The sequence below is a fragment of the Schistocerca cancellata genome, chromosome 2 (genome assembly GCF_023864275.1).
Source record: "Schistocerca cancellata isolate TAMUIC-IGC-003103 chromosome 2, iqSchCanc2.1, whole genome shotgun sequence".
NCBI lineage: Eukaryota > Metazoa > Arthropoda > Insecta > Orthoptera > Acrididae > Schistocerca > Schistocerca cancellata.
The window spans coordinates 857,362,367-857,378,422 of NC_064627.1; the positions used below are offsets into that span (position 1 = coordinate 857,362,367).

At 40.8% G+C, this 16,056-nt stretch overlaps 1 protein-coding gene across 3 annotated transcripts in view; it reads left to right on the forward strand.

Annotated features, from left to right (window-relative positions):
* The window catches only part of LOC126162790 (polypeptide N-acetylgalactosaminyltransferase 5-like), a 217,469-nt gene that overhangs the window by 183,793 nt on the left and 17,620 nt on the right, over positions 1 to 16,056 (forward strand). For 2 of the 3 annotated variants that reach the window (XM_049919508.1, XM_049919509.1), the window contains exons 6-7: positions 1,739 to 1,916; positions 9,202 to 9,382. In XM_049919508.1, the coding sequence (XP_049775465.1) occupies positions 1,739 to 1,916; positions 9,202 to 9,382 (359 nt within the window). Of the gene's footprint in view, positions 1 to 1,738; positions 1,917 to 9,201; positions 9,383 to 15,278; positions 15,460 to 16,056 lie in introns of all 3 variants that reach the window. The other variant, XM_049919507.1, reaches the window with a different exon arrangement.

Genomic DNA, 16,056 nt, shown 5'->3' on the forward strand with positions numbered 1-16,056 from the left:
TCCTGATTGTGGCGCTCACCTGCACGGCGCCAAACACGCATACGACCATCATTGGCACCAAGGCAGAAGCGACTCTCATTGCTGAAGACGACACTTCTCCATTCGTCCCTCCATTCACGCCTGTCGCGACACCACTGGAGGCGGGCTGCACGATGTTGGGGCGCGAGCGGAAGACGGCCTAACGGTGTGCGGGACCGTAGCCCAGCTTCATGGAGACGGTTGCGAATGGTCCTCGCCGATACCCCAGGAGCAACAGTGTCCCTAATTTGCTGGGAAGTGGCGGTGCGGTCCCCTACGGCACTGCGTAGGATCCTACGGTCTTGGCGTGCATCCGTGCGTCGCTGCGGTCCGGTCCCAGGTCGACAGGCACGTGCACCTTCCGCCGACCACTGGCGACAACATCGATGTACTGTGGAGACCTCATGCCCCACGTGTTGAGCAATTCGGCGGTACATCCACCTGGCCTCCCGCATGCCCACTATACGCCCTCGCTCAAAGTCCGTCAACTGCACATACGGTTCACGTCAACGCTGTCGCGGCATGCTACCAGTGTTAAAGACTGCGATGGAGCTCCGTATGCCACGGCAAACTGGCTGACACTGACGGCGGCGGTGCACAAATGCTGCGCAGCTAGCGCCATTCGACGGCCAACACCGCGGTTCCTGGTATGTCCGCTGTGCCGTGCGTGTGATCATTGCTTGTACAGCCCTCTCGCAGTGTCCGGAGCAAGTATGGTGGGTCTGACACACCGGTGTCAATGTGTTCTTTTTTCCATTTCCAGGAGTGTATTACCAAGTTAGTGATATGTCCATCAGGTGCATGTGATGCAAGACAAAACAGCAGCACTTAAGCAAACAAGGAAAATAGTGAAACAGAAAAGAAAATGATGAATGAGACAGTGGTAAAACAGAAAAGAAAATCATGAATGAGACAGAACGAGATGAATTAGAACAGTCTGAACATATATTTGAGTCCTAATAATGTAAAATCACAATGGAAAATTAGATATTGTAGAAGAAGATGTGTATCGACTGTAAATGTATTGAAACTAAGCTAATTATGTGTCTCTAATGATCTTACTGTCGACAAAGTGTTATTTGTAAAAAGGGATCCAGTTGGTTGTTCTAGAGTTTGCTGCCAGTAAAAGAAGGACCATCTGTAATATTTACAGACAATTTTTGTAAAGAATGAAAACTTGTCAGTAAATCAATAGCAACAAAAGTAGAAGATACAGAATGGAAGGTCATACTGTTATCTGGGAGGTAGGCAAATACTTACCACAAGGAAAAAATGCTAACAGTTAAACAACAAATCAAAATAATTGATGTAGCCTTGTTTTTATAAAGCTTGAGAACAAGTACCTTCACGGACATGTGGGCATATGCATGCACACATACGTACACATACTCTCTAGGCCATAGCATCACAGTGATCCTAGGGATTAACTTTGGAGAAAAGTGTGTGTTACAAAGTTAAAAAGTCTTCATCCCTATTCACCTCAACTTTTAGGACTACATTATTAAAGTGGCTAGAAAGCTGTCTTGTTAATAATAATTATACAAACTGTATCCGATTAGTGTATCCCAACAAAGTAATATAAAATTTTCTGCTGGGAAAGTTTTGTGATAACATTGTAAAAGTGTTCAAGTGAACAAGACAGAAATATGTAGCTTGTAATTGACTCACTGGAAGTTAAATCAAGCTCATACCAACAGTGGTCAGCATCTGTGTTTTACAGGTACCGGGTGCCTCAGAGGGAAATGGACAGGCGGAGTGGAGATCGCACTGCCCCCTTGCGGACACCAACAATGGCAGGTGGATTGTTTTCAATTGACCGTGATTACTTCTATGAATTAGGAGCATATGATGAAGGAATGGACATTTGGGGTGGTGAAAATCTGGAAATGTCTTTCAGGGTAAGTCCACCTAAAATTGAGGAAGCAGATTTAACTCTTAGTAGCTTTAGTTGCAAGATGTACCATTTTTCAGTATCTAGTTGAAATAGAGTCTAAGACCATTTATAACACTCTGTTTCTAGTGCTGCCTCTGAACTCGCGGACAGTTTGAAAACTGGCGTACACAGAAAACCTAGAGTTCCGTTGGCATTTGATACCTTGTCTTTGAGCTCCCAGTTGTTGCTTTATTCCAGGAACTAAATACAGTGGTGAACAATGTTGTTTGTACAACATAGAAACAGTTACTTCAATAGCCGGTATTCAGTCACATGATTTATTGATAGAATTCAAAGGCCAAGCCCATAACAATGCCCATAAACATTACAGCATAGTATTTGCACATAATATGCTTTTTCAGCAGCTGGATGGTAACAGTTCTCTGAAAATAGTTGCAGAAAGAAATGTCCAATCATGTAGGAACTTTGATGTCAAATAGAATGGGATTTTAAATCCCCCCTTCCCTCAACCCCCTCCCTCCCCTCCCTCCCTTCCCTCCCTTCCCTCCCTTCCCTCCCTCCAGGGGTGTAATGCTTGCCACATCCGTGATGTTTTTGATAAAGCTTCGTTTGTGTGTTGAGTTGTTTCAAATGGCGAGCACCTGAAGAGAGCTTAGCATTCATTTGTTGCGAGAAGTTTAGTGATCCAAGGTCGCCAGTCCTCTGTAACCGTAAGCTGTGGCTATTCTTTTGCGACCACCATGTGGTGCAATGGTGGATTGTTGTGTGTCACAGGGAGTGGAGATCATGGCTTAACCACCCGAATTGTGAGAATGGTAAAAACCTCTATAAAGAAAGGTGTCAGTGTCAAGGTATGGTGTGCACTGATAAGATGTGTGGCTGGTGAGGTGGAAGTAATTTTCAAGCAACCTCTGGGGACCTGCCACCGCACCTAATTTTATATAATACATTAAATTTATTTGCAATTGTGAATAAGGACAACCATCAGGTAGGATGGAATGAGGACAATGAAAGTTTGTGCCGGAGAGGGACTCGAACCTGGATTTCCCGCTTATCGCGAGAGGTCGCCATATCATTTGGCTATCCATGCACGACTCGTGGCCAGACCCAAACTTCCATATGTTGTCAACCATGGGTCTGGCCGTGAAATGGTAAGGTGACCACTTGCAGTAAGCGGGAAATCTGGGTTCGAGTCCTGGTCCGGCACAAATTTTCATTGCAGTCATTCCATTCTACAGCTGATGGTTGTCCTTCTTCACAATTGTGAATACATGTAATGTATTTCATAACAGCTGTAGTCACTGCAATGGACATGCATGCATGCATAAAGGAACTTTGCATCATCATCAGAATAACACATCCACTTCAATATTCTTTGTGTAAGGGTTACCCAGGCAGGTGGGGTTCTGTCTGGAAGTATTCACACCTATTCAACAAAAATACTGAGAAAGGTTGGTTCTCCTGTTAATGAGATTGTATTTTGTAATAGGGATCAAGGAGTCATAAACCAGACTGTGTTTCTACTGAACAAGAAGGAGGGGACATTTGAAAAAGCGTCGCCCTTATATATTCATAAAGGGTCAGGTTGGTACCTTAAAGTCTTTTTGGTTGAAACTAATGGGTCAAAGCAGGTGGGGCTTCTATGGAATTAAAAACAAAAAAAAAAAAGAAAAGAAAAAAACTGGGCCACTGTGATAGTGTTGAGACATACAACTTCTTCAACTCGAGCACAGGTGTAGTCAGTCCTATGATATAATGGACTTGGACATCTCGGAACTGAAGCAAGAGTGGGTGTCACTGGTCTTAATCAACATTATACAAAGAATGTGCTGGAATAATGGGGAGATAAAAATGACTGCCGTCGATTTTGCCACACAACCCTGAATTACGGAGGTGAAGGAACTTGGGGGAAATGTGGAAAGGCAGCCCATAAATGTGGTACTGACTGCCCTTTTCCAGTGGTATACACCAACTGCTCTGGGAGCAAAGACTGCACAGTATTTGCCAAAGAGCTTAAAATTCAGGAAATAAAAGTGACAAAGTGGTTTCCTTATGCTGAAGCCAAGAAGGAATGAGGCTATGAAACCCCTGTCTTTCCCACATTTTTTGCTTCCACGTTGAAGAAACCTGTTTCCAAAAAAAGTGCTTCAATGCGTATGATGCCGAGTGAACTATTACCCACCACTAGCACCCTAATTGCAGCTGTACATCCCAAAGCAAACATAGAAAAGGCATACCAATCCAGGTAACATTGACACCCAGAGAAGTGCAACACTTCAGCAGTGAACATGGACAAGGCAGCCCAAAAGCAGAGTGTCTTCCAATGTCACCTTGCTCCATCATCGTTGAAGGGAAAAGGGACAGGGAAAGATTCACAGTATTGTCCCCAGGTGTCATCAAACATCATTCTGGCATATCTGACTGACGAGGAGGGTGTCGTAGAGTTAGATGCCTTATGACGAGACCATAACAGCCCCTCCACTCCCCCTTGCTCTACAAGTGCCTCAGCATCCCAACACAAAGATTGGAGTAAATTGAAACAACATTATTGAAATGGTTCCCATACTTCAGTAAAATATTAATGGATACGGGATCCAAATTGGGGAACTGAGGCTCATCTTAGAGGTCAGACCTGTCTGCCTGTGTCTCCAAGAGACCCATTTTAAAAGCACTGACACACCTCTTCTTGGAGGCTATCACCCCCGCAGAAAAGAGTACCTTATTGGTGATAGGGCTAAAGGTGAGGTAGCGATGTTCATTAAGGACACATTCCACTCCTCAACAGTGATCTTAATCGCAACACTACTAGCAGTCGACATTAGGTTACAGTCTGCTATGTTGTACCTACTGCACCATGAGAAGTTGACGGTGAGATCCTCAACAGCTTGTTGCTGGAACTGCCCCATACCTTTCTCTTTTTAGGAGATTTTAATACAAACAGTGGACTGTGGTGATCCAACACCACTTGTCTCAGGGATCAAGTACTTAAGGATTGCACACAAACTGAAAACATCACATTTATGAACATGAGTCAGGGTACTCATTTCAGCATCCCTACAGGTTCATGTACAGCTGTAGACCTCTTCTTTTGCTCACGTGCCTTTGCAGGCACTGCCCAGTGGGAGTTGGATGACAAACTTCATGGCAATGACCACTATTCAATCTGAATCCATCTGCCAGATGGAGCAGATCTCAAAAGGAGGCTGCTTAGATGGTTGTTCAGAGAGGCTAACTGTATCCTTAACAGCTATTTAGCTGTTTTTTAGCAATGTGGGTACGTCCAGGACTAGGTGCATCCCATTACAGCCATGATACAAGAAACCACTAATGCATCCATTCCAAAGTCTCAGGAAAACCGAGGAAGCAGTAAGTCCCTTGGTGGATTGATGAGTGTTTTTCTGCAATCAGGAACAGGAGGGTAGCTACAAGAAGGTTCAGTTGGTGCCCTAGAGACGGGAAACTTGCAACCTTTTGGGTGGCAAGGGAAAAAGGAAGGAGAATAACTTGAGAAAATGAGGAAAGGTCTTGGCAAGAGTTCCTGAGCTCCAGCAGTGGGTCCACATCCACAAGTCAAGTTTTGGGAAGCGATTAGGAGGATTTCCAGGTGAAGCTCCCATCCACTAGTAGCAGCTGTAAGAGAATGGAGGTGCCACCTCACACTGCTGGGGGACATCATTCAGACATTGGCTGAATATTATACAAATATTACAGCTGATTGTAGCTGGGACCCAGCTTTCTGTCATTATCAGTTGACACAGGAGAAGGTTGGTTTTGATTTCCATTCCACTAACATGGAAGGAAACACCTGGCCTTTTTCCTCTGGGAGTTGGAGTCTTGTTTTAAAACAGGGGGATACTATTCAAACTTTTTAGGAAAAGCTGAAATATCTGTGCCTCACATTTAGTGAATGGCTAATGTGGCCACCACACCTTAAAGATCAGAAATTAAGAAAATTCAAGGTTTGAAACATCTCCAAATGCCTCACTCATCAGTGTATGTGAGCTGACGGGGCAGTTCTGCTCCAGTTTTACGAAGTCTTTGCAGAAACCTTGCTTGAATACGGTTGCCAGATTTATGGATCTGTGAGGCTTTCATACCTCAGAATGCTGAATGTAGTTCACCATGAGAGTATTGTGCTTGTCGGACGAGTCCAGTTGCTAGTTTGTGTGCAGAGGCTAGTAAGCCTCCACTGTCTGTTTGATATTTCCTCCTCATCGTATGTCAAGAACACAGGGCTCTGGCTGTTCCAAGATCACCAGGGCAATGAGGCCATTGGCTACTAAAGAGGCTCAGGTTAGTTTTCGAATTCACTGAGCACAGGAAGAACTGTGCACCATCTTATACTTTCAAAATTTTACAAGATTTTAAACTGCAACCTACATTTTATTAGTGTTTACTTGGATGATCCTTTGCAGGGGGATTTTATCAGGTGCTCCATATTCTATGACTTTGGCCTAGGATAGGGGTCCCAGAGCAATTTAAATTTATTATGCAAAATTGGTTGCTATCCTGAGGGCAATGGAGCACATGAGATGACGTAGTGGCAAGAAATTTCTCATCTGCTCATATTCCCAAAGTGACCTTCTTCATTGGTCTGATGTACCCAGTAGGTAGGATGGTGCAAGAGGTGCAGGACACTCTCTTTCTCTTGGAAAGACATGAAAAGGAAATAATTTTCTACTGCGTTTCAGGACGTACAAGGATTTGGGGCAGTGAACTCACAGACACAGCTGCCAAGGCAGCTTGCCCCCTTCCACCTCCTGATTGCTGTTCAACCCCCCCTGCAGTCTGTTGCCACGTATGTGACCCAGAAGACCATGTGTTTGTGGGAGGCTAAATGGCTGGTAGTGAAGAGTAATAAGCTGCCATCAGTGAAACCTTCATTGCGACAACGGCTTACCTCCTGTCGACCATTATGAGCTGAAGAAGTAGACCTTACAGGCCAGAGTAGGATATTGCCTATTGACACATGGCTTTCTCCTCCATTGCAAGGAGCCACTACTGCATCAGTGATGTGGAGCACAGGTGTCAATACAGCCTATTTTAATTGAGTATCTTTGTAGACCACCTTATCATAGACCTTGATCTCCAACAAGGCTGCCCTCTATTTTAACTGATAATGAGATGAGTGTGATTCATGTTTTAAGGTATTGTGTGATGTTAGGACTCCTTCCCAAAATATTGAGTGTAAGAGTTTAATGTGTCACACAGTGGCTTGGTCATCCATTATATTTAAATAGGCACCTAGCCAAAGTAATCAGCACCCTTTTTAACTGTGTGTGTACTGATATTTAATTCTTGATCTTATCTAGTTATTTTGCTGTGTTTTATTGAAATTGTATGGATAGTCTTTTATGAATCTCCTGATGTGAATGCTATATTTTAGATGCTTGTGGGTTGTTGCAGCTGGGATTTAAAATTTGTCATTTTTGATAGATTTTGTTATGCCACATATTTATTGCAGTGTGGCATATCTCTACTGTCTGTACCTTCCCTAGTAAATTAGTGGACTAGTTTACAATTTGTGTCATATTATGTGTGTTCTAGGACTGTTTCTGTTTCTTTAAATTATGTTGACTTTTTTTTTAGAGTTTCTGGCCTAATAGTACACAATTATGCTGACTTTTTTTCCCCCTCATAGTACACAATTCCATGCAGAGGAACTATTTCATCATGGAAAACAGTAGTTTCAGTAATGAATTAAATTTGATCACTTCACAGGCTGTCCATGTTGTTTGAGGTAGAAGAGCAAATATCGTTTGAGAATATTAAAGTATGGGCAGTTTTGAATGCAAATATGAATATGTGTTCAGTATTCAATAGGTATGAAGTTACTGCTACTTGTGTACTGTACATAAATAAAACATCACAGTAATGAACAAAAGCACACCAGATAACTTAGCAATTCAGGATCCATAAACTAAAATTAAATTTTGTAAATGGTGAAAGCTGGGATAGTCCCCTGGAAAAGGCCGTGGTCTGTTTCCCATCCCACCATTGTTTAACCCAGTCTTGCATCACATCATTGATGTTACACTACTGTCTCGTTGCGTCTATTGCTCACAGAAATCTAGTGGAGTAAAACATAAAGCGGATGAGAGGGTGCAGGGAGGGTGTTGTAGTTAATAAAAATTAAATTAGCACATCATTTTTGGGCACTAGCTGTAAGAAAAATTGCAAAATGGAGTAATATTTGATAAAAATCTATGTACCACATCAACGTTTGTTTAATTGTGTGGGAATGGGGTGGAGAAGCTGGTTCTGGAAGTTGCTGTTTGTGTTATTGTATATTTGTTTCGGTCTCTGCTGCCATAATGTTTTACATAATGTTTGACTTAGCTGATATTTCATAATTATTAATGAAAAGCATAGTATTGTGCTATTCATTTATAATGTTGTTCTACCAAAAAGAGGTGGAAAAATCTGTTAGTTCATGCTTCATGTTGTGCCGACTAGAATGGACAGGATCTCAATTCAGTCTTGCAATTAAAGCAATCTTTTCCAATAATGGAGGGAAGCACATTTTCCATGAAAACTGCATGTCTAATTCCTGTAACCTATTTTCTCTAGGAGAACATAACCACCACTTCCAGTGGACCAATGTTACAAGTTGTTTCTCATTATAGACTATTTTTATTTGGACACCAATGAAAGGTATGTTTGATGAAACCATAAGGTACAGTAATCTCATCAGTTAAGGGAATCAAGAGAAATTACAACATTAATGACTTCAGTTATAATCACCAATCACATAGTGACATTTTTTTTTTTTTTTTCAATTTCTTTTGGTCATAGTCATGTGGAAGGGATTATGGTTGCAAGCTACTGATAAAAGATAATGGTTGAGATTTTCCCATAAAGACAATTGTCTGTTTTTTTCCCTTCAAAACATCATAATCCTTTTAGAATATTGAGACAGGACTGGTTTTTGCATTTATTGGATGTGTCATAATCATTGTTTAAAAAGTGAGAATAAGGCCCATTTAATATAGAAGAGAGGAAACTGTAGTTAATGGAAGTACTGTGTATGACTGATTTGATATACACACATAATTTTATAGTGTCACTAGAGAAAGAATCTGTATTGTACAAGTATTGTTATCTACTTTTATCTTGTTAACTTTTCAAATAGTCAATGTTAAATTAACCCATGTATATTAGGTAGTATTCCTGTTTTGTTATGACAGACTGATCATCTGCTTGAAATAGACTATATTGCTGTGAATGTTGGGTCATGTACCACATAAAGCTGCAGAAAACTGTGCGGAGCATGAGCGTTGTGTTTGCAGGTGTGGCAGTGCGGCGGAAAATTGGAGATCATCCCCTGCTCGCACGTCGGCCACGTGTTCAGGGACAAGTCCCCCTACACTTTCCCTGGCGGAGTGTCTAAGATAGTGTTGCACAACGCCGCCCGTGTCGCCGAGGTCTGGATGGACGAGTGGCGTGACTTTTACTATGCCATGAATCCAGGTCAGCTACAGGCCTGCCGACATATCGGTCAGACCGAATAATCATCATGGCAGTTAGCCATTTGGTCGGCATGTGGGTTCGGGTTTCAATAACTCTTTGCTCTAACGAATAACGGTTATGTTGGTGCACGTCAGTTGTATGAATCCTATGTGGAGCTTATGTAATTCAGTAAGAAAGAAAAGTGTAATTGGGAATACGTCATAATTTATGCTTTTAAACAATGGAAAATACTGGATGGAATAAAAATAATATGGGAAGGATAGATTGCTACTCACTGCATAGAGGAACTGTTGGGTAGCAGACAGCACACTGAAAAGGATACTGTATTTATGTTCAGCTATTGGACTAAGTCTTTCATCAGACATAGAAAACTCACACATATTCATACAAGCACAATCAGCATAAAATGGCCGCTCTCAGCTCCGGGCACTGACGCCCTAATGCTAGGAGTTGACAGTGGCCGTGTGTGTGTGTGTGTGTGTGTGTGTGTGTGTGTGTGTGTGTGTGTGTGCGTGTGTGTGTGTGTGTGCGCGCGCGCGCGCCCGCCCGTGCGCAAGTGAGATGGAGGACTTAGTCCAAAAGCTGAATATAAATATAGCATTTTTTTCATAGGTCTTATCAGTGGCTCAATGCCTCCTCTATGTGATACATAGCAATCTACCCTTTCTATATTTTGTGCTTTATACATTATGTTTTTATTCTTAAATCAAGAAACAAGGCACATACCTCTCTCTCTGTTTCTGATTTGTTTTCTGGAAACAGATGTGGTAACAATCGTTAGATAAAAATTTATTCCTCACTGTTGTTTTACATGTTAGCTACTCTAAAACCTGTGCATTGGCTATTCATTTATGAGTCCTAGTAGTAACCATATATTTTAAGTGTTCTGTATGGACAGGTTAATAACAAGTAGATATAAACATACCAGATTAACTTTCTTAGATGTGGTTGTAACAATTACCCTGGCAGAACTATATTTTTAACCAAGAAACAGAGTAATTGACTGTGTTGGCAATGACTTTCTTTTGTTGTCAAATAACCAGTGTTTGTTCCAAATGCACTGTGTTTGCAAACCCTTAATTTACTGTGTCATTCATCTAATTTTTCTTATAGGTACTTGTCATCTGTCCCAAAAGGTAATTTGATTAGCAGCATGAGTATTATTGGTGTGCTAACATGTTACCTGTGTGTGGTTGCAGTGGGGTGGTATTCAACATGTAATGAATTTGTTGCACTGCTTTGAAGGCATTGTTTTGGGAATGCTTAACTAACCTGTGATTATTAACATGTAGTCAGTACACACATGTTTGTTAGCATCAGTTCAAAGAAAGCACTTATTCAGTATGACAGTACTGAAATAATAACTAATGTAATGAACAAATTTGCTCCTACTTTACTTTAATGCTATTATACTCTCCTGTGCAGATGTTGAAAATGTTCACTGTGAGAGTGTTTGTGTCCTAATTAAGCCAGAAACAAACTTGGAAGTAAATATTTATTCTATAAAAAGAAAACTTCACTCAGGAAAACTAAAAACATATGAGACATAACAGTTGGGTGATGATCACCTTTAGGATGTGACGTGTTTAGTACTGCCAATACATAGAGTGCATGTAAAAGTACACACTCTATCCTAGCTTTCAAAACTATTAGTTCAGAATAAAACCATTGGAAAATCCAGGATGAGATAACAACCATGTGGAAAGAATAGATAGCTGCTCACCACATACAGGATGCATTGAGCTGCAGACAAGCACAATGAAAAAGAACACCAAAAACATTTTATCTTTTGAACAAAGTCGTATTTCAGAAGCAGAAAACTCTCACACATCCACACAAAAACAATTCGCACACACAATTACTGTCTCCGGGTAGTAAGGTGGTTGGTGCCTTTGACCGCAGTATTTTTTCTACTACTGAAGGAAGACTGTGTCCAAAATCTGAAATATTTTTAGCATTCTTTTTCATTGTACCTGTCTGTGACTCAGTGCTTTCTGTATGTGGTGAGGAACTATTAATTTTGTCTTCAAGAGGAGAAAGTGATAAGTTAGGGAACATTAAAAAGGAAAGACAGTCACTCACACTGCAGGGTGAACAGGACCCACCTGTAGTGGTGAGGACGAGAGGAGATAAAGATGAAAAAGGGGGGGGGGGTGTATCATAAAAGTAAAAACAAGAAAATGAGAAAGGGGGGGGGGGGAGGAGGAAAAAGGAGACAAAGTTAAGATCTAGAGAAAATAATGAGATGTTATTTACACAAAGGCAGATAGTTCTTCTCTATGCCCATTCCTCCACTCATGCAGTTTAATAGTGATTATGAAGCACTGTGCTGTTGGCACAAGAAAGTTGCTTTACAACAAGAATGATTTCAGAAGCAGGGACCTTGGGCTAAGGATGAGAGTTTAGGAACATCATATGATTTGACTAACAAGTTATGCAATTTAGGAGAATGACAAGATGACAGTTGCTGATATTGGGAGGCTATTAGGGAGAGAGGGTCTCATTTTGGGGTGAGAAATGTATATCCTTGACCAGCACTTTTTTTTTTCTAAAAAAAAGTTTGAGGGTGCTCCGACATTGGATATAATGCAGCGAAAATTACTTATAACTGAAGCATGGGGTACCACCCATCTGCTTTTAGCCAGGTAGCGGGACTGTAGAGACATCCATTGGTAGCTTGGCTTTTGAGCGTATGCATATCCGTTTAGCACTACCATCGCCCACTATTAGCTGGCGAGGGCACTACATGCTTGTTGAACTGGTTGCCAACGATTCAGTTGCCGAGAACGATTGCCGCAGCTTCGAAATGCTTGAAACAGTCAATGGCATCGCTTTTCGCACCAAGAACTACACTGGTATTGTTCGTATTGCAATTACCAACACGAAAAAATGAAATAAAAAATTTACGTCCATGAAATAAATCTTTGGCACTCTTCCAAGTTCTCAACATCATAAAAAAATTGTCGACGAAAAAGTTTAGGGGTACGCATCCCCCAGTGTTCTCCCAGAAAAACAGCACTGGCCTTGACAGAGTAAAGTATGGAGGTATTCAAGTGCTGAGTGGTACGGGGTGACAAAGGCACTGCTTCTGAGTCTTCTTGGATGTGGAATCTGTATTGTCCATGGGTTGACAGCAGGATACTGCATGGGAGATTTCTTTGTGAGCAGTATCTATGGGGTATTTGTGGGAGAATTTGTTAGTTTAAGTGTTGAGGGATTCAGTTTCAAACTGAATTTGAGCTGGGAAAAGAGGTTCAGCTCTTGCAGGAAATGGAGGTGTTCTTCTTCACTGTGACTCTCAACCACAAAGATGTAGTTACTAAACCTGTACCAAGGCAGGGAGAAGTTACATCTTCTGGGTCTTGAAAAAATGCCTCTTCTATATAGCCCTTGAGTATGTTGGCATAGGGCAGCACCATCCTGGTTCCTGTAGCAATACCCCTGATTTGTTTGTAGGTCTGGCTCTCAGAGGTGAAGTAGTTCAGAACTAGTTGTTCCTAAAGCTAGGATGGTGTGTTTACTTTTATGTGTGTATATTGGTAGCTATAAGTATTTTTTGAATAGCTTATTTTAGTTTACTATTTGCAGAACTGCATCAGATTTGATTCACATTTCATCAGGACTCTGTAATTGTCTTCAGTAATGCAGCTACTTAAGGGTTACAGTTGATATTATACTTGCTTTGTTATTATCCGCGTAACTGTTTATTGGGAAAAAAACGAAATGAGTTTGGAGTAGGGCATTTGAAGGAGAGATGTTCAAGCTTTCATTTCGTTCTCAGGTGTCTGTTTATTTTGTGAATCACAACAGATGTATTCATTGTTGTTCCCTTGTACTTCCCAATTGAAAAAGTGCACCATTTGGAATTGCTTATCAACAAGTCGTCGTCTTTTTGGTAAACACAGCTAAATTTATCCATGGCGGTATCTGGCTACTTACAGGTGTCTCTTTTGTCCAGTAACTCTCCCCGTACTTTCTTTTTTATCGCTATTTTAAATTATTAGGTGCAGCACTGTGGAAGTAGACATGTAACTGACAGGTGACATTGATGCCATTCTTGACAGAGTGTCTAGTAAACTTCCCAGTTGATGCACCACATCAGCAACGCAAAAATCACTTATTAAGTATAACTCTCAAGAGGTTCAAGTATCTGTATTTGTGTCATACATATATAATATTTTGACACAAAAAACATCTGTATCCAAATACATGCCCCATAAGCTGCACTATAGTGCATGACAGAGGGTACCTTGTGCTGCTACTAGTCATTCCCTTTTCTGTTCTACTGGGGACTGAGGTGAAAATAATTATCTATAAGCAGTCCATTTGCAAAAAACAAAGTTAGTGCTTCTGTCTCAGTTATTTCATAGTTGCATAAATATGTTTGTCTTTTTTTAATGAACCTTTGGCCATTATTTGTCTAGAAGAAAAAGATTACAAATATCTTTCATGGATCAAAACTAGTTTCCAGTGAAAAATAGGTCTTCACATAGTAGATGATTTTGTGGGTTTTCAAACAAGGATAATGCAGCACTTAAGACACTGCAGCAGAAAAATGTGTCTTTAGATAAATAACCTGATATACATGCTTTCACAATCTCAGATGTTACATGTGTGTCAGGGAAGGTTGTAAATAAGAGATTTTCCTTGGGACATCAAACAGCATCATTTACAGATAATAAAAAATTGTGTAGTACTAAGAGATGGGAACATTCTACTGTACTGTGAAATATCAGAAGGGCAGCCAGGACCTAGGCCAACTGACATACTAGTCTCCCACCATAATTTTAGTAATGTAACAAATATCCCATTTCTCTGTAAGGTCTGGCTGGCTACATCATGTTTTATGGGAATGCTGATACTATTCTTCACATTGTAGTTGCAGCCTGTTGGATTTTACATGTTTCTCAATATGACACACTTTCTCTTCATGCACTATCTTTACATGATGACAAAGAATTTATTTTGTTTGTGCTATATCGAGGTTTGTGAGAGTTTGCAGCCTGTGGTTTGATAGGTTAATGCATACTGCCGCTGCTAATGGCAGGGGATTGGTAGGACATCCAAGTGCGAACTTGAGTAATCTCTGATACTTGTGCAGGAAACCAAATGCTCCTTCTGTGTGTCTCACAGTTGTTGCACTGTCAGCTACCAAAATCATACAAAAATGTATAAATTATTTTACTGTGCCTTCCAGTATGTAAAGTTTGGTGTGTTAGAAAGTGAAAACATTCAAAGACTGCTAAGTGCTGGTAAGTTTGTCAGTATTGCAACTGGTACGTAAATGAAAAGTGTATAGAAAGGGCTATAACTGAGAAAATTAGTTAATTGATGAATGATGCACATAGATAAAAAATTTTCTGTAGCAATCTGACAGTCACAGGGCAGAGAAAATAATAAATCTGTGAGATTACAGTTTGGTTGACCTCAGTGGCAGCAGTTTGTGGGTGTACATAGTTCATCACTGTGTGTCATGTAGCAGTGTAACATATTGAGGAATAATATATGTTTTGTAACAGCACAATATTCACTTCATTATTCAATATCATTTGTGTTTTGTCATCGTCTATAGTGGACTGCAATTTACTAACAATGCTTCCACTACCCTTACCATTAATTAGGTAACACATTACTTCTATTGCAGTGCTGAAAATCTGTATTTGTCTTATTTTCTCAAGTATACTGTATAATCTCAAGGTCAGGAAACTCTGATTGTTGTAAAATACCTTTAGTTCTTTCAGATTTTGTTCTGAGGCACGAGCTCTACCCATTCAGCATGGAAATCTAACTTCACTATAATTCCAGAACCATAAATTTGGTTTTCCCACAATTACCTTACCTCCCTGTTCCTCATACCCACACAGAATTTTAGTGAGCCTTCCCTTTGCTGTGCCAGGTTTGGATGTGTGGAGGTAGCCTGGAGATCGCAACATGTTCCCACGTAGGCCACGTCTTCCGCAAGTCAACTCCTTACACATTTCCTGGTGGTACCTCTAGGATAGTGAATCACAACAATGCACGACTTGCAGAGGTCTGGTTGGACGAATGGAAGGACTTTTATTACAGCATTAACCCAGGTCAGGCTGTGAGCTTCTTCCTATCTTTGTAAACTGCACTATCAAGCTCCTGGACAGTGTTGAGCCCAGAATTAAATTCATCGTGTGCACTATGTGTCAGGGAGTGGGGTAGTGGACAGCAATTTTGCAGCATGGTATATTTGAATGTTCCCTCACACATACAGGGTGGAAAATGAATTTGATTTGTTTACTATTACTACTACTACTACTACTACTACTACCACACACACACACACACACACACACACACACACACACACATGCATTCATTTTCTCTTGACTGTGGTCCAAACTGGGGGGGAAATGAGCAGGGGAGATGATTTCATTTGTCTTTCTTTGGTGGTATATTGTTTTAAATTTACCAATTTACATTTCAGCAAGTGGTGCGAGATAGTACTTACTTGTCTCCACATATCTGATTGTATTTGTGTGACTGTTAGCAGTGACAGAAAATAGTTCTGACTGTCAGTAGCGCTGTGAAATGCTTCACAGTAAAGAGCAGTTAGCATCAGTATACATGGGAGACACCAAATAATTGCAAAATAGCACATTTTCCGATTGGGGAAGTGCGTACTAATAATTTTCAACAGAATGGAC